At 39.8% G+C, this 20,919-nt stretch overlaps 1 protein-coding gene across 4 annotated transcripts in view; it reads right to left on the bottom strand.

Moving 5' to 3' along the window:
• Window positions 1-20,919, bottom strand: part of PCYT1A (phosphate cytidylyltransferase 1A, choline) — a 62,168-nt gene that overhangs the window by 25,599 nt on the left and 15,650 nt on the right. For 2 of the 4 annotated variants that reach the window (XM_057738071.1, XM_057738072.1), the window contains exon 3: window positions 2,059-2,198. In XM_057738071.1, coding sequence (XP_057594054.1) covers window positions 2,059-2,175 — 117 coding nt within the window. In that variant the 5' untranslated portion in view covers window positions 2,176-2,198. Of the gene's footprint in view, window positions 1-2,058; window positions 2,199-20,265; window positions 20,709-20,919 lie in introns of those variants that run through there. The other 2 variants (XM_057738073.1, XM_057738070.1) reach the window with 2 other exon arrangements.

Genomic DNA, 20,919 nt, shown 5'->3' with positions numbered 1-20,919 from the left:
CCCATGCTAAATAGCCAGTGTGTACCAGAGAGGAATGTGAAATAGGTAGCAAGCCACTTAACTGATTTGTGACATGAATATATGAAGCAGAGTAACTTAAAGCACTGAAATTCCTCAGATTATAAGAACCAAGAAATTTAAGTCCTCTCAGAGCCCAGTGCACTAAGACTGGCCTTCTTTGGTATATTCCTGGCTATGGTGATTGGCTGAGAGTACTACCTACTTGGTTATAACTTGCCCCTACTCCAGGTGAGAGTGCTGAATCAGTGCCCACCACCATTTCCTTAACCTGAATTCTCTAAGAAACATTCAGAAATTAACAATGCCCTTTCTGTTGACTGCTGAGTTATTTTCTGAGTTTACTTGCTGTGGCATAAAGAATAACGGCCCCCTAAGGATGTCTACATCTTATTTTCTAGAATTTGTGACTATGTTACCTTACATGGCAAAAGGGGCTTTACAAATGTGATTAAAGGATTTTGAGATAGACAGATTATCCCGGATTAGCCAAGTACATCCAACGTAATCACAAGGGTCTTTACAAGGGAATGAAGGAGGCAGATTCAGAATCAGGAGATGTCATGACAGAAGCAGCAGTCAGAGTGTTGTGATTGCTGGCTGGCCCCTGGACAAAGCAATATGGGCAACCTCTAGAAGCTGAAAAATGCAAGGAAACAGTTTTTCCCCTAGAACCTTCAGCCCTACCAACATTTGATTTTAGCCTTCTGAGACCCATTTCAGACTTCTGACCCCCAGAACTGTAAGCTAATATATATGTACTGTCTTAGGCCACTAAATTTGCGGTAATCTGTTACAACAGCAATAGAAAGCTAATACACTTGCCCCCAACACCACCATCAATATCAAGCCTGGAGTACTGTGGAGTCCAGTTGCTTTTATTGTTCAAGATAAAATATTGGTTTGGAACAACTATTAACTGTATATTGAGTAGAAATATTTTTCCTTTGAGGTTATGAAGCTCCAAAAGTAACCAACAGAAACTGCAGTTTGATCAATGGCTAATGGTCAAAACAGGTACGAAAAATACAGAAACACATAATTCTGTCACTGGGATTTTAAAACATGGATTTCATAACAACACTGTATATCAATAATAACTCCAATTGTGTATAAATATTCTTTGATATGTTTTTTTAAGGGCAGCGTCAAGAAGGGTACCAATCTGAGACAGGATGAGCAGTTTGGAATGGGGTCTTTCATCAAAGGCTTGGAAGTGGTTAGGAAATACAAAGATAACATCCTAGAGATAAAGGAACATAAGGTAGGCAGTAATAGAAAAATGTTCTCATCTAAGATATAACCAACAATAGAGTGGAGGAGTGATAAGAGAGAAAAGACCATAAGACACAGAAAACTGAACACCATGAGATGATACTAAGATCAGATCACTGTCTAGAGGTACAATTTCTCTATTTCATTAGTTTGAATTTGATCTTCTGCCTAATATACATACACCCTCCAACTTTTCCTAAAATTCCCTTTTCAATTCCGGTGTAAAGCTCTTACAACTATAATCTGCATAAAATTTCCAACAATTGTTGGAAAGTTACTATTCACACTTACTATTCATTCTTTCCATTATTTAAGAAGATTTGTAATGCTGATATCAGCAGTGTTATATCAGTTTCTACCCTTCCCCTGCCAGATTAAGTGTTCAACAAAGAAATCTCTTCCAGGGACTTCCCTGGTGGCACAGTGGTTAAGAATCTGCCTGCCAATGCAGGGGACATGGGTTCAATCCCTGCTCCAGGAAGATCCCACATGCCACGGAGCAATTAAGCCCGTGAGCACAACTATTGAGCCTGCGCTCTAGAGCCCGTAAGCGACAACTATTGAGCCCATGTGCTGCAACTACTGAAGCCCACACGCCTAGAGCCCATGCTCCGCAACAAGAGAAGGCACTGAAATGAGGAGCCTGAGCACCACAATGAAGAGTAGCCCGTTTGCTGCCCGTGTGCAGCAACAAAGACCCAACACAGCCAATAAATAAACAAATAAATAAATTTATTAAAAAAAAAAAAACTCTTCCTTACTTACAATTGCACAGCGTGGCATTTTTGAAGGAATTCCATCCTCCTCTGTTGCCCCATTGGGTCCAGGTATCTCTTTCCTCCTCTTCCTCATGTTGACTTTGGCTGAATTCTGTGCATCCATCTTCTTTTAACTGGTGATAGAAACTGAAAAAGAATTTTTTTCTCATTGAGGTGGGACAAGCCTGTCTCCAGGATTTCAGAGATGTTAATATGGATACACTTAGCATCAATTCCACAGCACACATTTCAAAAAGATGAACCAACTGCATCTGGTAAAAAGAGCAAAGCTTCACAAAACTCAGGCTCTAGTAGAAACACTGAAATGTCTCTCTGTGGAACAATGGCCACAATTAATCACCTGGACCTTGGAAGTTACTGCCAAACCAATACAGCCTATATACTAACTGCTAATTTCATATCCTGATTGCATACAAAAAACTGGAAGAATCTGGCTGATAAAGTTAGTTATACAGACTTTCTACTACCCTTACATCATATCCCAGGACACCTACAGGTATGACAGGTACAAGGAAATGTGAAAGGTATGTCTTTGGTACAGATGGAGAAAAGAGCCTTTTTTTTTTTTTTTTAAAGGATGGCCACCAGCAATTCCTGGTTTAACAAAGCATGGATTTCTTAACTCTAAATGCTCTGTATATTTCAGAGACCACTCCTCCAGGGTTAGAGCTAGGAAAATTGCAGAGTAAGTGTACTTGCATCTTTTAAATATCCTTCCTCTTCCTTTTTCAATACTCATTTCCCCTTCCTCTTTCAGAGTCTTAGCACCTTAAGCTTGTTCAGAGTCCCCAACTACTAAAACCCTACCCAGACTTCTCCTTCCCCCAAGGAAAACTTATTTATTATTGTCTCATTTAGCAGAAAGTGTCTAGCAACTAACTAATACAGAAAAGTTCTGAATATTTGATGTTTCATGTTTAGATGTTGGCTTGTGCTACACCTCCAATCCCCTACAATGATATCTGCATTTTTCTTAGGTAACATAATTTGCACAAATAAATTAATTTCTTGATAATGATGAAATTTTAGGTATCAGCCAGAAATTGGAGATAGAGGAACTTCAATGTTCAACTGCCATCTCTGCCCAAGATTCGGTACAGTGAAATGTGGAAAAAAGATCCTCAGAGCAGAGGCAGAAAACAGAACAAAACACTAGACAGAATGAGGACTTTCTACTCTGCCTCACTGCCTCTAATAAGCCCTCCTGAATAGATGTTTATCTAAACAACTGCAATTGTGCCTCACTTTCTTTCCTCTGGCTAAATTCCAAGTGGCAATGTGACAAGATCTACAAGAAACCTGACCTAATTCTTAGAGACTGAAGGAGACAGCCCATGAGTCATGGCTAAGTATTATGCTGATATGAAAAAAATGTCAGAATCTAAACTGAAAAATGAACACCACCCAGAAACTTCCTTTCATCACATATTCAAATTAAAATGTCCTTTCATCACAAATTAAAATAAAATGGAAGGAGGGTACTGTATATTTAACAAGTTCTTCCAGTGATGACGATTAAAGATTTTCTTCATTACTGTTAGTAATTACTCTTTTGAAATGTCCAGAGGTCAGATTTACTGCTCCCCTCTCATTGGTCTGAGCGGCCTCCTTAGAATGCCTAATCAGTTCAATTAATGATTGTTTCTAATTTGCACACAATAGGATTTTGCTGTAAGTATCTGTTAAACTCTCAGAGTAGGGAGACAAAATCCATTGCTAGAAATATAATCAGCAATCTGGTCAGGCAGTCAATAATATTGAGTATTTATTGTGTATAGGTATTATAATTTTTAAAGTAAAAGCTATTCTCTCAAGAAGACTTCAGTCAAGGTAAAGAAACCACATGTTTATGACAAAAATTGCTCCTTAGGATTGAAAACCATTGGGGGAAAGTTTGCTTAGGAACAAGGTATTTACACAGTTTCAAAGTAAATATCTCCTCATCAATGACATTAATTAGGTAAATTAAGTAAAAACAGTTACCTCTAAAGTGAAAAAAATCTCTTGGCTAAGTAATTAAAGCTAATTAACATCACTAATAATGCTCCTGATGTGAGGCACTAAGGACACATCATGCGCCAAAAATGCATATCCTGTATGGATTTATGAGCAACAATCAGATAAACCCCAACTAAAGGACATTCTACACAACAACAAGACTGTATTCTTCAAAAAATGTCAATCATGAAAAACAATGAAAGGCTGAGGGACTGTTTCAGGTTAAAAGAGACCAAAGAAATGACAACTAAATGTAATGCATAATTCTAGACTGGGGGGGAATTGGTATAAAGGGTAGTTATTAGGATAATCAGTAAAATTAAAATATGGACTGTGTATTAGATAACAATATGCATCAATGTTAAAATAAACTTCCCAAAGTGGATAACTGAGCTGTTACGTAAAAGACTGTCCTTGTTGTTTTATGCTGAAGTATCTAGGGATAAAAGGTTATGATCTCTGCAACTTAACCTCAGCAAAAAAAAAAAAGAAAGAAAGAAAAAGAAAAATGTGTATAGTATATTACATATAAAAAGGTAAAGCAAATATGTAAAAATGTCATCAATGTATGAAGCTGAGTGGGGCATAAAAGAGTTCATTTTAATATTCTTGCAACTTTTCTTAAGGCTTTACTTTTTTTTTTCAAAGTAAAAAGTTTACTTTGAAAGATATTCAATAACCATTTCTACACAGGCCCTCATCTCAGGTTGTCTTTGGGGTCTCTAGAAACAGATTCCCCCTCCTTCCTAACTCTTTGAATCAGTGTAGATGATACATATATTCCAAGAAGTATATTTTAGTAATCCAAATGTGTTGCAAGGAAGTAAGATAATAACAGCAACATTCATAATAATGACTTTTTTCCCCCCAATGTTACCAGTGCCAGGCACTGTGCTAGGTACTTTATATACATTATTCTCATTTAACTCATATAACCTGAGAAGCAGGTATTTTTAGTCCCAATTTACAAGTGAGAAAACTAAGGATCAGGGAAGTTAAGCAACCTATCCAGAGATCACATAGCTAGTAAGTCAGAAAACCAGGATGCTATCTCCCAGAAATCTACAATATTTTTAAAGAAGCTGTCTTAACATTACTGCTGCTTCCTTCAATCAAGAACATTCTTTCCACGGCATGGGTTCCTTAAGTTTTTGCAAACTTAAGTCAGACCACCCTAACTGAACAGTGAAATAAAAGGTCACAGTCACTTAAAGGTAAACAAGATCCCAGGACCAATAAAAAAGAACTGACATGGCTATTGGTCTGATTACAAAGCTGCCTGATTTGTCAGCTGTACAGATCTTTCCTACTGGAAAAGTTTTGCTACGATTTCCTGATAAGCTTTCAACCTAAGCAATAAAAAATTCTTTAATTCTCTCCTCCTCTCTCTTCTGACATTACAAATAGGTAGTGCTTAAGTCACCTGTACTTCTCACTCATGAAACAAAATAGAGTTTTAAGGATGCCATAATAAATCAGGGGAATAAATGTCATGTCATTCTCACCAGTTACTTTCCAGGCTTCAAGTTAAAATTCCTTAAAATTTAATAGAAAAATACTTAACATATCCAAAGACATATTTATAGGAACTTCTCAGAAGTCTTTGTTCTGCATGTGTGTAAGGTGGGTGGAGAATGTGTGCTATAAAATTTTTACAGCTTTACTGAATGAAGTATAATTGACATACAATAAACTGTATATTTAAAAGTGTATAATTTAATGAGTTTTAACATACACCTTGAAATCACCAAAATTAAGATAATAAACCTATCCCTCACTCTCAAGTTTCCTCATACTACTTTATAATCCATCTCTCCCTCCCCACTCTGATTTTGCTTTGCTTTTTTGTTTGTTTTGTTTACACTGTGGTAAATATGCATAACATAAATTCTGCTTTGCTTTTTAACTGCTTAATTCTTGAAGTACTGAACCATCTTGTATGATTCAACTTAACCAGCCAAACATGGTAAATATCATCATACTGGCAAGAAGCAAAGGTGCAAAGTACTGCCATTGTGGTTTTAAAGATATTTTAAAGTCAAACTGGTATCTGGGGTCACTAGATATTGTGACACGGGATCTATTCCACTAGATTAAAAAGTTATACAAAAAACATAATAAAATATCACAATAAGAACTCGAGGCAGAAGAAAGGAGGTATCTGACTAGCTATTTAAAGCTAATGTAAAATTCATGAACAAAGAAAGAATCAAGACAACGATTAGTACTAGTACTGACACATCACAAAGCCCACTGGTAAATAACAGTAATACTAACATATTTTACCTGTATTTCAGTTGAGTACATACATTCAACAATCTCTCCATCTGCCTTATATAAATACTTCTAACCAAATGTCTAAGGCAGTGTTTCTCAACATTTTTTATCCATGCCCCATTTTGAGAAAAGTAAAAATCTCACTCTGTTAGCATACTGTAGTGATTAAAAAGAGGTCAGACCCAAAAATTATATTACCTAAGTATGAATCCCATTTCTACCACTTACTGGCCATGAAAATTTGCACAAATTCCTTAATCTCTCCAAATCTTAGCTTCATCATCTAACAATTGTGGTTTAAATGGAATAATCCATGTAAAGCCTTTGCTCAGTGTCTGGCACACAATATGTGCTTGTAAACATTAGCTACCATTATTATTTCAGAGTAGTAAGTAGTTACCATCATCTGCCTTAAAGTCTATCTTCTGTGTATCCCCTATAGCCAAAAAGATTTTGTCAAGTTTTCCTCCATGATTACTACTATAAAAAATGTACTTTTAATGTAAAAGTATGATAAAACATGAAGTCCGCTACATCTCCCTAACCTATCCCTCCCCCATTTAAGAATCACTGTTGTAGCAAGAGCTCTTCTAGAGTCTGATGTTAAGCTATGATGAAGAAAGAAATATTACTACTACTACTACTACTACTACTGTCAGCATTTATATGACACCTGTATGCCTAAAAACTTTAAAAATATTAAAACTTAACATTCACAACCCTTTGACATTGATGTTATTTTTATCACTATTGAAACGGAGGCACAGAAAATAAGCTCACACAGCTAGTAAGTGGTGAAGCTAGGAATCAAATTCAGTCAGCCTGGCGGCAGGCTACACACCCTTTAACTACTGTAGCATACAGTAAAATATGACACTGTACTATATAAGAAGGTACCTAATAACTATCTGTAAATATCTGAATGCCTGTCATGTTGGATAGGGCAGACACTTATTCTGTGAAAGTCCAGATAATAGAAAATGAATCACTAGTTAGAAGATGCAGAGACACAAATTTTAACTAAACACAATAAAAACCTTTTTAGGAACGAGAGTTATCCGAAGAGGGGCTTGGTTGCCTCAGGAGGCATTTCACTTTGGCACAGCAGGAAATTCAAGCAGAGGCTGTGCAGAAATATACTTACTCATTTTATTGGTCATAACCCTGTTAAAGTCCACTTTGGTTGACCTTTTTGTCTGCTCTAATCTGTTAAAATAATTTCAAATCATGACTGCCATCTATCACATTAGCATTCACAATTTTATGTAATCTATAAACTTGAAAAGCATTGTTTTCATGTCTTCATCCATGTTAGTGCTGAAAATATTGATCAGGATAGATATACGTCACCATATACCAATGTGACATACCCCTAGAACCCTCTCTCTTCATTGAGATCCACTCTTAATACTCTAGGTTAGTACAGTACAAAACGCAGGAGAGTTTATCTTTAGAAAACAGAATTTAAAAAAGAATACAAAATATATTTAGAATTCTTAATGATTAGGGTATTCAATCAGATGTAAACCTGTTTCATTGTACTATCACATAGCCCACCTTTCTCTATCACAGTCCCAAAGATCATGATAATAGTGATGATGGAAACTATAGCTAACACAGAGCGCTTCCTTTTTGCCAGAAAGTTTTGGATATATTAAATAATTTAATTCTCACAACAATCTTATGAGGTAGGTAATATTATTAGCTCTATTTCGCAGACGACAAAATTGAGCACAGCTGGGTTAAATGACTTGACTGAGGGTCACACACCTAGGACAGGGCAAAAACGGTGTTTGAACCAAGGCATTCTGGCTCTAGGATCTGTGCACTTAACAACACTATGCTGCCTAGTATATAAAATGGTCACAGGTGAATTAAAACAAAACCACTTATTGCACTCTGGCCATGCACTACACTGTGCCAGGCAGGAATTTAATTTCATCTTTCACAAAGACTGGGCTCCTTCTCACTGGGCATATCTCTGATGGCTACTTAGGAATCCCAGGGGCTTATTTTGGTTTGGGTCAGAGTAGACAAGCAGCGGGTACACTAGACCAGGAATCATATCATATAAACTGGGACTTAATTCTAGCTCCTCCCAAGGAATTCCCTGGTTGTCCAATGGTTAGGACTCAAGTTTCCACTGCAGGGAGGGCATGGGTTCCATCCCTGGTTTGGGAAATAAGATCCCACAAGCCTCTCAGCCTAGCCAAAAAAAAAAAAAGAATTTTAGCTCCTCCCACTACTTTAATTCTAAATTAAGGTGAGCACTTTGACTCTAAGAGTTTCTTCATGTGATTAAAGAAGGTTCTAATAAAACGTACTCAATTTCTAAGTCATGGTAAGGATCAAATGAGAGATTAGAAAGCAAACTCCCTGATGTTATTTGTCTTTCCACTGTTCAGTTCTCCTGCTCTGAAAAGAGCCCATTTTTATCATTCGTCCATGTGATCTTCACCCTTAGCCATACCGTTAGATGCCACATGCCTAACCCAAACCAATCAGTGCATCACTCTTCCGGTCCACAGATTGGGGGAGGAGGGAGGTGGGAAGGGCAGTGATAGGTGACCTACGATAGTCCAATCAGAGTGAATCTCAGGACTCACCAGATGGGACTGCTTGAACAAAGATTATCACTTCTTTCTTTGTGAATTCAAACCCAGAGACATGATTCTAGGAACCATTCTGTGACAATCTAGTGGTCATCCTATAACCAGGAAGAGTCTTTCTCAAAATAGTCAACACAGAGAAAGCAATGCTGATGATGGAGAGAAGCCAGATTCTGAACTGTTTAATTGTGCCAACCAATACATTCCCCTTTTTGCTTAAACTCAATTAAGCGAGGTTTAGAACCCAGTTTAGAAATACAAAATCATAACTGATTCATTCAATACTTGGCAATGAGCCCTAGCACACAGTAGGTGCTCAATAACTACTTAAATAAATGTAATAAGTGAAAAAACTCCTTTGAAATTTTGAAAAGCACTACTGACATTAGTATTTTGTTTTGACAGAAAGAGGTCAAGTACTCGTCAATTTATAAGTATATCAAAGACGGCAAAACAAAGCTCTCATCCTGTCAAAAGTATTTCTTCTTATCTGCTTACATACAGTTCTATTTTTTCAAAGATGACTTTTGTGTCATATATTGTATTTTACACTATACTTTAAACTGAACATTATACATCAGACTTAAACTGAAGTCTTAAGATCCTTTGGATTTAGAACAAACACATCTAATACTTTGTTTTATAATGTAAAACACTTCTACATCTTCTCCACTTTCTTAGAAGATGGAAAACACGGAGATCACAGACATTCCATAATGGTAACCCTAAAAGAATTCAGAAATTATAAAGAGATTAACCCCCTTCACACCTTTCCTCCAGAACTATTACTAATTTTTAAACTTTGACTTTATAGGTCTCTCAAACTTTTCGTTTTTCACTGGCTCTCTTACACCATCTCCATGTTCCTCACATCTACAAACTTACACACCATGAAAGTATACGGAAAAATTTAATAATTAGTACTTACACTGATGAAAAAAATTACCCCGAGTTTCCCTAAAGTTCCAACAGATGGCTGCAAGGACACATCAAATTTGCTACTGAGAAAAGATATGTGGGAGGATGACGGCATACTGAGGGTAGCAAATATATGTTGGCTTTTTAGTTCATTATACGGAAACTTAGCTTTGCTTAAAACCACACCACCTTTACAATATTCACAATTGCCCAGTAACTGCTGAATACCTCTAACAATGAGGAACAATATTTCCTAAACTCTCTGTTTATGATAACTGCCCCTTTGTAATCAACCAATACCACTTAAGTAAAAGTGAGTGATGGTCCTGGAAAAGGAGGAGACTTTAAATATCTACATTCCAGAGGGAAAACACACACACACATGCTGCCTTAACATCTGTTTGTCCAGTGGGTAATAGGGTTGGGAAAAGATGGCACTTCCTCACAGCCAATACAGTACAAGATCAAAATGGGGATGGGGAGCGGGGGGCGGGGGGGTGCGCAATAATTTGCAGATGGACCCTGGCTTCCAGCCATAGCACCCACACTAAGCTGGGATGAGTCAAAATGAAAGCAGCTGGAGACAGAATACACAGCCTCCCTTATGAGTCCATTAGGGTGGGCCAAAACTTCCTATTTCCTTAGCAGTTTATCCTCCCCAAAAGTTTCCTTCTCTTCTTCTTCTTCGTCTTCTTTTTAATATTTATTTATTTCTTGGCTGTGCTGGGTCTTCATTGCTGCGAGCAGGCTTTTTCTCTAGTTGTGGCAAGCAGGAGCTACTCTTCCTTGCAGTGTGCAGACTTCTCACTGTGGTGGCTTCTCTTATTGCAGAGCACAGGCTCTAGGTGCACGGGCTTCAGTAATTGTGGCACATGGGCTCAGCAGTTGTGGCTCACGGGCTCTAGAGTCACGGGCTTAGTAGCTCTGCAGCATGTGGGATCTTCCTGGACCAGGGATCAAACCCGTGTTCCCTGAATTGGCGGGCGGATTCTTAACCACTGCACCACCAGGGAAGTCCCTCCCCAAAAGTTTCTATGTCAAAAGAAGCTATAACAAAAAAGAGAGAAAGGGAGTTGGCAGCCAGAATGCAGCATTTGTAAGGCCTGATCTTTCCAACACTGCTACATATTCAGTCCCTAGATAAGTCACCTTATCTTAGTCACTCAAATTCCCCATCTAAGCACAGATTCTAAATATGGACATAAACGCCCACACCACCACCACCACTACCACCACCCTGCCTATTAACTGCCTTAGTGTCTCCAAAATGCTTTCAAGATACAGAGTGTAGTATCTGTTCCTGTGATTTTTACCCAGATTCCCCAAATCTGGCTCCAATTCTGCCGACTCACCTCCCAGTACACACTGCTAGCCTTGTTCTTCAATGTTCCAATAGATGCCTGCTTGGATGGATTAACTTTGCTATTAAGGAAGTACACATAAGAAGTGGAAATGTGTGTCAGCGGGGAGGGGTGGCAGGGAGGAGATACTGAGGATAAATCTATTAAAGTGTTTTTCCAACATGAATGTCTTGAAGGAGACAAAATCTGGGCGCTGGTATGCATATGCTTGCATTTTAAAGATGACAGTCTCCTACAAGTACAGTTTTAGAAACTCCCACCCAATCCCCTCTATTCTACTTCCTTATTGCTGGTAGATTTAGTAAGCACCCCAGGGTGAAAGAGGAGGTGGACTCCGCTTCCTAAGCTATACAACAACCTAAATAGTAGAAGTTGCAATCATATATACTCTTCAAGTTTCAAAACCTAATTCAAATTTGATTGGAGTACTACAGGGAACTATCTGTGAAAAGAAGAGACAAGAATTTTTCCTTTGCATTCTATTCCTGTTTCCCCTGTCTCTGGGCCTACAATCATCTTCCTCAGTAAAACTCTATGCTTAGTCATTTTCTTCTGGCATATCAATGCCCAGTTCCAAAGCTGAGTAAGCAAGGATACTTCGTATTTGGGATCTTTAACTGCTTCTACCATTGTGGAGCTTAATAAAGTAGTGCTCTAAGAGGCAAGCTCTGTGAACTCCTAGGCTAAAGTGAATCATACACTGTTGACATTAATCATGTCATCTGCTGCACATTCAGGCCTCCCCACAGATAACAGTACAATCACATTACCCTTGTGTAAAGACCTTGAAGCTTGAGGGAGGATGTGTCTAACCCATAGTGGGGAAGAAGGACTGGATTCAAGAACCAGCAGAACTCCTAGAGAAACTCACAAGCTAAAAATGGTCCATTGCCTATTTTTAAAATTAAGGTTTTACTGGAACACAGCCATGCTCTTTCACTGATGTATTGTCTTTAGCCACTTTTGTGCTACGACTGCAGAGCTGAATAGTTGCAAGAGACTGTATGACCTACAAAGCTGAAATTTACTATCTGTCCCTTTACCTAAAAAGTTTGCCAACACTGTTCTAGATAAAAACAGGATCAGTTTTATCAATAATTTGGTAGGGGACTTCTCTGGTGGCGCAGTGGTTAAGAATCCGCCTGCAAATGCAGGGGACACAGGTTCAATCCCTGGTCCAGGAAGATCCCACATGGTGTGGAGCAACTAAGCCCGTGCGCCAAAAATACTGAGCTCATGTGCCACAATTACTGAAGCCCGAGCACCTAGAGCCCATGCTCCACAACAGAGAGAAACCACTGCAGTGAGAAGCCTGCGTACCGCAATGAAGAGTAGCCTCCGCTCGCTGAAACTAGAAAAAGCCAGCTTGCAGCAACGAAGACCCAACGCAGCCAATAAATAAATAAGCAAGTTTATTTTAAAAAATTTGGTAGTGAATTCTACCTAGATTATGCAAACAGTTCTAAAGTGGAGGACAGTGTTAGGAAAAACTGAAAGAATTCCCTCTAAGAACAGGAACCAGACAAGGGTGTCCACTCTCACCATTATTATTCAACATAGTTTTGGAAGTTTTAGCCACAGCAATCAGAGAAGAAAAAGAAATAAAAGGAATCCAAATTGGAAAAGAATAAGTAAAATTGTCACTCTTTGCAGATGACATGATATTATACATAGAAAACCCTAAAGACTCTACCAGAAAACTGCTAGCACTAATTGATGAGTTTAGTAAAGTAGCAGGATACAAAATTAATGCACAGAAATCTCTTGCATTCCTATACACTAACAACGGAAGAGCAGAAAGAGAAATTAAGGAAACTCTCCCATTCACCATTGCAACAAAAAGAATCAAATACCTAGGAAAAAACCTGCCTAAGGAGGCAAAAGATCTGTATGCAGAAAACTTTAAGACACTGATGAAAGAAATCACAGACGACACAAACAGATGGAGGGACATACCATGTTCCTGGATTGGAAGAATCAACATAGTGAAAATGACTGTACTACCCAAAGCAATTTACAGATTCAATGCAATCCCGATCAAATTACCAATGGCATTTTTCACAGAACTAGAGCAAGAAATCTTACGATTTGTATGGAAATGCAGAAGACCCCGAATAGCCAAAGCAATCTTGAGAAGGAAAAATGGAGTTGGTGGAATCAGGCTTCCTGACTTCAAACTATACTACAAGGCCATAGTGATCAAGACAGTATGGAACTGGCACAAAAATAGAAAGGAAGATCAATGGAATAGAATAGAGAACTCAGAGGTAAGCCCAAGCACATATGGGCATCTTACCTTTGACAAAGGAGGCACGAATATACAATGGAAAAAAGACAGCCTCTTCAATAAGTGGTGCTGGGAAAACTGGACAGCTACATGGAAAAGAATGAAATTAGAACACTTCCTAACACCATACACAAAAATAAACTCCAAATGGATTAAAGACCTACATGTAAGGCCAGACACTATAAAACTCCTAGAGGGAAACATAGGCAGAACACTCTATGACATACATCAAAGCAAGATCCTTTTTGACCCACCTCCTAGAATCATGGAAATAAAATCAAGAATAAACAAATGGGACCTCATGAAACTTAAAAGCTTTTGCACAGTGAAAGAAACCATAAACAAGAAAAGAAGGCAACCCTCAGAATGGGAAAAAATAGTCACCGCTCAGAATGGGAAAAAATAGTCACCAACGAAACAACGGACAAAGGATTAACCTCCAAAATATACAAGCAGCTCATGAAGCTTAATACCAAAAAAGCAAATAACCCAATCCACAAATGCACGGAAGACCTAAATAGACATTTCTCCAAAAAAGACATACAGATGGCCAACAAACACATGAAAAGATGTTCAATATCACTAATCATCAGAGAAATGCAAGTCAAAGCCACAATGAGGTATCACCTCACACCGATCAGAATGGCCATCATCACAAAATCTGGAAACAACAAATGTTGGAGAGAGGGTGTGGAGAAAAGGGAACTCTCCTGCACTGTTGGTGGGAATGTAAGTTGGTACGGCCACTATGGAAAACAATTTGGAGGTTCCTTAAAAAACTACAAATAGAACTACCATATGATCCAGTAATCCCACTCCTGGGCATATACCCAAAGAAACATGTACCATAATGTTTATTGCAGCACTATTTACAATAGCCAGGATATGGAAGCAAGCTAAGTGCCCATCAACAAATGAATGGATAAAGAAGATGTGGTGTATATATATAATGGAATATTACTCAACTATAAAAAGGGATGAGATGGAGCTATATGTCATAAGGTGGATAGACCTAGAGTCTGTCATACAGAGTGAAGTAAGTCAGAAAGAGCAAGACAAATATTGTATGCTAACTCACATATACGGAATCTAAAAATGGTACTGATGAACTCAGTGACAAGACAAGAACAAGGACGCAGATGCAGAGAATGGACTGGAGAACTCGAGGTTTGGGGGGGACGGGGGGTGAAGGAAAAGCTGAGACAAAGTGAGAGAGTAGCACAGACATATATATACTACCAACTGTAAAACAGATAGCCAGTGGGAAGTTGTTGTATAACAAAGGGAGTTCAACTCGAGGATGGATGATGCATTAGAGGACTGGGACGGGGAGGGTGGGGGGGAGTCGAGGGAGGGAGGGAATACGGGGATATGTATATAAATACAGATGACTGAACTTGGCGTACCTCAAAAAAATAATAAATAAATAAATAAAATGAGAAAAAAAAATTTGGTAGTGAATTCTACCTAGATTATGCAAACAGTTCTAAAGCGGAGGACAGTGTTAGGAATAGAATTATTTCAAGAAACTGTACCATAACTTTCTGATACAGGATTACTGCAGTTTATGTCACTAACCTGTATATATTACCATGCCATATAGAGTAAGTCAAAAGAATGCCTGATTTGGGAAGTTCTAAATGTAAAGGTGATTTCACATGATCTGCAGAGACAGATTAGTTTTAAATGAGAGCTCAATGTTACTCCTCAATATTTGGGACAGGTAAACTGCCACATCTAAGAACTTAGCTTTGAACTTGATCTCTTCCCTCTTATTTCTCCAGAGAAACCCTTATTCAGCAAACACTTAGTGGGCACTTACTCTGTGCCAGACCCTGGGTTAGTCCTGGACCAACATAAAGTTTATACTTGGGCCTGACCACACAGTAGGATATTTCAGGAAAGAGATTATCCTGAAAACCACAAGGGACACTTGTAATATTTCTTACAGTGGAAGGATTTTGCCCTGCCACTGCTCTGCTAGAGGAGGCAGTGGGTAAATCCTGTGTTTGGAGTTTGCTCCTCCTAGAGTGGGTTATGGAACTTATATCTCTAAGGCAGGGGCTATGACAGGTTCAGGGAGTCTGGGATTTGGACCAAAAAAATTATATCTTTATTTTCACTAGCCTCTGGCAAATTCACCATTCCTTCAATTGTGAAGGTAAGCCACAACAATAATAGTAGACTTAGTAGAACAGACTTTGTCACCAACAGAAATTATAGATATTTTCATATAACATTACACTTGCTACAAATATGTTGAAATACTGTTTAAACACATGATCATTTAAAAATTATAATTTTAAGACTCACTGATAGACAGTAACCTTTATTGTCTTAATAAAAACTACGTGTGCTTAAAAAAAACTATATGTGCTATATCACACATTTTAAAAATATTTTGGTAACTATATTTTAACATAATTTGCTTCCTTTATAATTCTGTTTGTTTGTTTGTTTTGGCAATAAAAACATTATTCCAAAAAAGGAGTCCACAAGGTTTCACCGTAGTGTCAAAGGGGTCCATGGCACAAAAAAAATTAAGACCTAGGGGCCAGGCCCTTCCCTGATGGTCCAATAGTTAAGAATCCACCTTCCAATGCAGGGGACATGGGATCGATCCCTGGTCGGGGAACTAAGATCCCACACAGTGCCGGGCAACTAAGCCCGCACCACAGCTACTGAGCCTGAGCACTTTAGAGGCTGCATGCCACAACTAGAGAGCCCACATGCCAAAACAACTGAGCCCCTGTGCTCTGGAGCCCACGCCACAACTAGAGAGAAGCCCACACACCACAATGAAAGTTCTCAAGTATGGCAACTAAGACCCATCGCAGCCAAATAAATATTTAAAAAAAAAAAAAAAAAAAAAAGACCTAGGGGCCAATAAACAAACATAATCACATGAGGTAATTCTATGCAGATAAAAAAAAATTCCCCATTTTCTGTTAAGTACCATACACTCATTTTGTTCTCTAATATAAAGCAAAGACTATAAGTCACTATTTTTAGCAGCCCTTACTTCAAACTGGTTTGCAAATAGTTGTGAATGTGATATAACAGCTTAGCAGATCCATGGGATTCCCGAGCAGTCATTCTAGTCCAAACATAGAAAGCTAACATAACTTTCAACAAGAGTTACCAAAAGAAAGGGAGAAAAAAGACAAAAAAAAAACAACAAACAAACAACAACAACAACAACCCCCACAGCCCTGCTATATATCTATCTACTAATTTGGTTTGCAAAGAGTAAAATACAGGCAATACAATTATTTATATTAATGAGATAATATATGTAAACAAAACTAACACAGTGTCAAATACATACTAGAGACTCGCTCTTTTTTTTTTTTTTTTTTAATTCTGGAATGGTGCCCTGGCATATACTGCAAAATAACATATGTAAAAATGTATATTTCCTGAATTTACTGACTGAATTATAGAAGGGAGTTAGGATTTACATTTTGCCACAAATTATTCATAAACAATTAACAAATCCTATTTCATATACATGTCTAGGCACCCATTTGACAGGAATATTGTGAAAAGAGAAGTTCAGGACAAGAAACAGAAAGGTTTAAGCTTAGGAAAGAGAAAGTGCTAGAAGTTACCCTGGGCAGATAAGCAAGAGGGCTGAGCCCTGCTCTCATTCTCTCCTTCCTACTGTTTCCTAATGTGACTTACGTAGTGGATATCTAGGTAAAAGATGTAGAATCAGCACAGTCTCGAGTAAAAAGCAATTCCCAAAGTCCAGTGATGACTGAGAAGTACTCTCACTTTAGGGTTCCCCTAACTAAAAAAAACTCCCCCAAAATCATGACTTTTACAAAAATTTACTCTTTCCGATCTACGAGAATGAGTCAAAAATTATCCGCACTCTGGTTATATTAAAACTTCTATAAATTCTACAGCCAGAGTGCGGGTAATTTTGGACTCATTCTCGTACTTTAGAGTAACACAAATGTTACTGTAAGACAGACCTTCTTCTGTTTAATTCAGTAGGAAGAGTTATTTCTATTAGTAGAAAAGCCAGAAGATATGGCTTCAGATGAGTGTTACACAAATACTTGGAAAGAAAAGCATAAGAAAATTACAATTATTACTAGATATTTTGTCCCTCATTAATAATAACAAATTATTATGCTTGCTTTTTCTATGAATATTTCATAAATTAATCCTCATCAGAGTTTATAATATGAAGAGGATATTCTGCTCCCCCAGGAAAATCATGAATGAGGTCTGTTGGTTTACAGACTCCATGAGATTGTATACTAAATTTGGTGAGTATGCATATATTTCAGATTATTAAGCAGCCATTTAACCAGAAGAACAGTTCTCTCTACCACAGTCAGAAAATCTAAAGCAAAAGAAAGCAATCATTCTTCCCACAGTGATACAGCAGGGCAGTGTTAACATCAGATAAAGTAACCAGGGACTTCTGAATCCAAGGCTCTATCTGACTAGATCATTCTCCTTAAGGGATCACATATCCAAAGAGGAGATTCCCCTAGAAAAATAAAACCTCACCTGTTTATGGGAGAAGAAATCATAGGCTGAGGAAGGAATAAAAGTTCATTCTTTTTCAATCAGGCCATTATACTGGTTTTCAAAGGGAATTTGCAAAGCACGGTAAGTCAAAAAGAGTCATTTCATTAGCAAACACAAATGACCCCAGAGGCAGTGCTGCAGTCCCCATGCCTAAATGTCTTCCCTTCTGTGGTGAGTCACCTTTCAGCAACATATTCTGTTCTAGGAACAAATTCTTGAGTAGTTCCTTTTAGTTATGTAGAATGTAAGCCAAGTAAACATCTAATGTTCTAGAAAAAGCCATTTTTTTAGCTAAATAAAGGCTATCCCTCACCATTCCCAACTCATTCCCATTCGAGAATCCTTCTGAACTCTCTTCCTCCAAAACAAAGTGTATATGTGTGCAGAGCGTGGGGGTGACAATTAGGTTATCAGATAAATACAGTGTCTGGTAAGTTAAAATTGTCTCAAGCTTCTTCTATTAGATATATATTTTTTAAAACACTGGGTGACAAAATTGGTAAGTACCATCTTTTACAAAGGGTGGTAAAAGAGGAGAAAGTAGTGAAATTCACTTTAGTTCATTTCATCTGCATCACTCATAGCCCTCATGAAAGGGACTCAGTAGGAAATAAAACCAGAGTTAAAACATCATTTGAATTATCCACAGCATGGCATCATTCCCAGTATGCCAGTCTTGGCCTCCAGTGCACAAATTATTGAACTGGATAGCTAAAAACATTAAAGCTTCTCCCCTGTGGCATTCTCCCACTGTTGACCTTGCCTAGTCATCCTGTCCTCTCCAAGATAATCATCTGTTCACCACTAATTACTGCACCAAATTCCATTCTCAACTAGTATCTTTTTACTAGCAATTCTCTGTACTTGCAGAATCACTAAATATGAAGATTGAAAAGGACCCTGAAGGTCATACTTCCACTTTATTTCTTGGCAAAATCTTTTCTGTTTCTATCTTCAGTTTCCTTTCTAAGCCTTGTTGCTACCCTCCTGAAAGTTTCCCCCTTCCTCAATTTCTATTCCTAGCAGTTTTTCCTATCACCAACCCCTATAACCTCACTGCCTTTATAAATATCACTGTCCCTATTTCAATATATAACTGTTGGTTCTCCCAACTGAGAACTTGAGTTTCAGTCCTCAGTCATAACTAGTCACTTCAATTTTATTTGGGAAGCCTTCTGCAGTTAAGTCAATCTGACAGAGCCTATGCCCCAGGCCCAGATCTAGTCTTCCTGATTCCATCTTTGTACTTCCAAACAGTTCCCTAATCGTAGAATCATGGCATTTTAGACCAGAAAGAAAACTCAGAAGTAATCTGGTCCAATGCTTTTCCAACTTTTTTACTACATTTTAAGATACATGAAATCCATTTTACATCATAATCTCACACACATATAACTGAAACAAGTTTCATGAAATAATATGTGAACACACTGAAAATTTCTAGTCTATTCCTTTTTCTTTTTTTTCCCCAATTTCAGGTTCCATCCACTAAATGGACTTCACAACCCAATAATAAAATGGAACCCAGAGTTTAGAAAACGTTAATCTAGCCCAAATGTCCCATTCACGGAGGAAGAACCTGCAGCTCAGTGGTGAGGAAAGCTTCCCAGCCACAAGAAGTGTGTCCATCAAGTTAAACTCGGGTCTGTCTGATAAATCCCAGACCAGTGTTTGCCACTAAGACCTTCTCCACCCAGTCACCACACCCCGTACCCAAGCCCTGTGCGGCCACCGCTCCGGCTCTCTCCTCCAGCTCAGTCCCTCCAAGCCACTGCTCGGCGGTCAGAGTCCTCCCGCAGCCGCCGCTTCATACTCCGTCAGGCCAGAGTCCCCTCACAGTCACTGGCCATCGACCGGCCTCCTCCCCCTCGCCGGCCCTCGGTCACAGCTCTCTGCGGTCACTGCTCCATGCTTCCCCGGTCATAGTCCCCGCGCAGCCTCTGCGTCGTGTCCTCCGAGGCCAGAGTCCCTGAGCACGCCCCGCGGCCGGGTCGCAGACCCCGCGCAAGCAGCGACGTCTCAGCCGCATCCCCTCCCTGTCAACGCCCCGGGTCACAGTGGCCTCGCGGCCGCGGCCCCACACCCGTCGCCTGTCACTGACCCGCTCTTCTCTCGGTCAGCCCCCCCCCCCCCCCGCGGTCCCAGCGCCACACTGCTCTCAGAGCCGCGAGCACACGCACACACCGAATCCTCACCTGCAGCTCGCGCGCCCCCGGTCGCCCTCCCGTCGAATTTCTCCGGGGCGCCGCGTCACGGACGAGGGAAGCTGAGGAGGTTGCGGGGAGACGCCCGGGAAAGGCAGCTGACGGAACCGTGGGCCGGAAGTCCCGCCTACTGCCCGCCCTCTTGTCGCTCCGACCACGGCTGCTCCCTGGAAACCACGACCCCTGACACACTAGGTCCGCCTCCACAGTGGCCCCGGGTACAGAGCGACTGAACCGAGATCCCCCGAGACGGAAGACAACATGGCAAAGCGTCGGTGTCCGTGCGGAATTCGAGCAGGCGGCGAAGATACGGGGCATCAGGAATGAGCCACGGCCGTGGCGTGTCACGCGTGCTCATGGCCGTCCGTCAAGAAGCGCTCCCGCGGTGGCTCCCCTTCTGCCCGCCTCCCGGCTCCGTCCCTCCCCGGCAGACCTGGCCGTGTGGGTCCCCCCCGCTCCCCCCGCGCCCGGGCATCCGCGGGCGTTCGTGCCGCCCCCCCCCCCCCCCCCCCCCACGCCTGCGGCTGCTTCTCACGGCGCCGGCTTTCCCCCCGTTTGGTGATGGGACCAGAATTCCCGTCCGCCCATCAAGGCCTGCGCAGAGCCCTCTCCCTTCGTGTGATGTCTAACCCTGGGCGTCGACGG

This window comes from Hippopotamus amphibius, chromosome 6 (assembly GCF_030028045.1).
Source record: "Hippopotamus amphibius kiboko isolate mHipAmp2 chromosome 6, mHipAmp2.hap2, whole genome shotgun sequence".
NCBI classification, from domain to species: domain Eukaryota; kingdom Metazoa; phylum Chordata; class Mammalia; order Artiodactyla; family Hippopotamidae; genus Hippopotamus; species Hippopotamus amphibius.
This window is presented reverse-complemented; position numbering and strand designations above follow the sequence as displayed.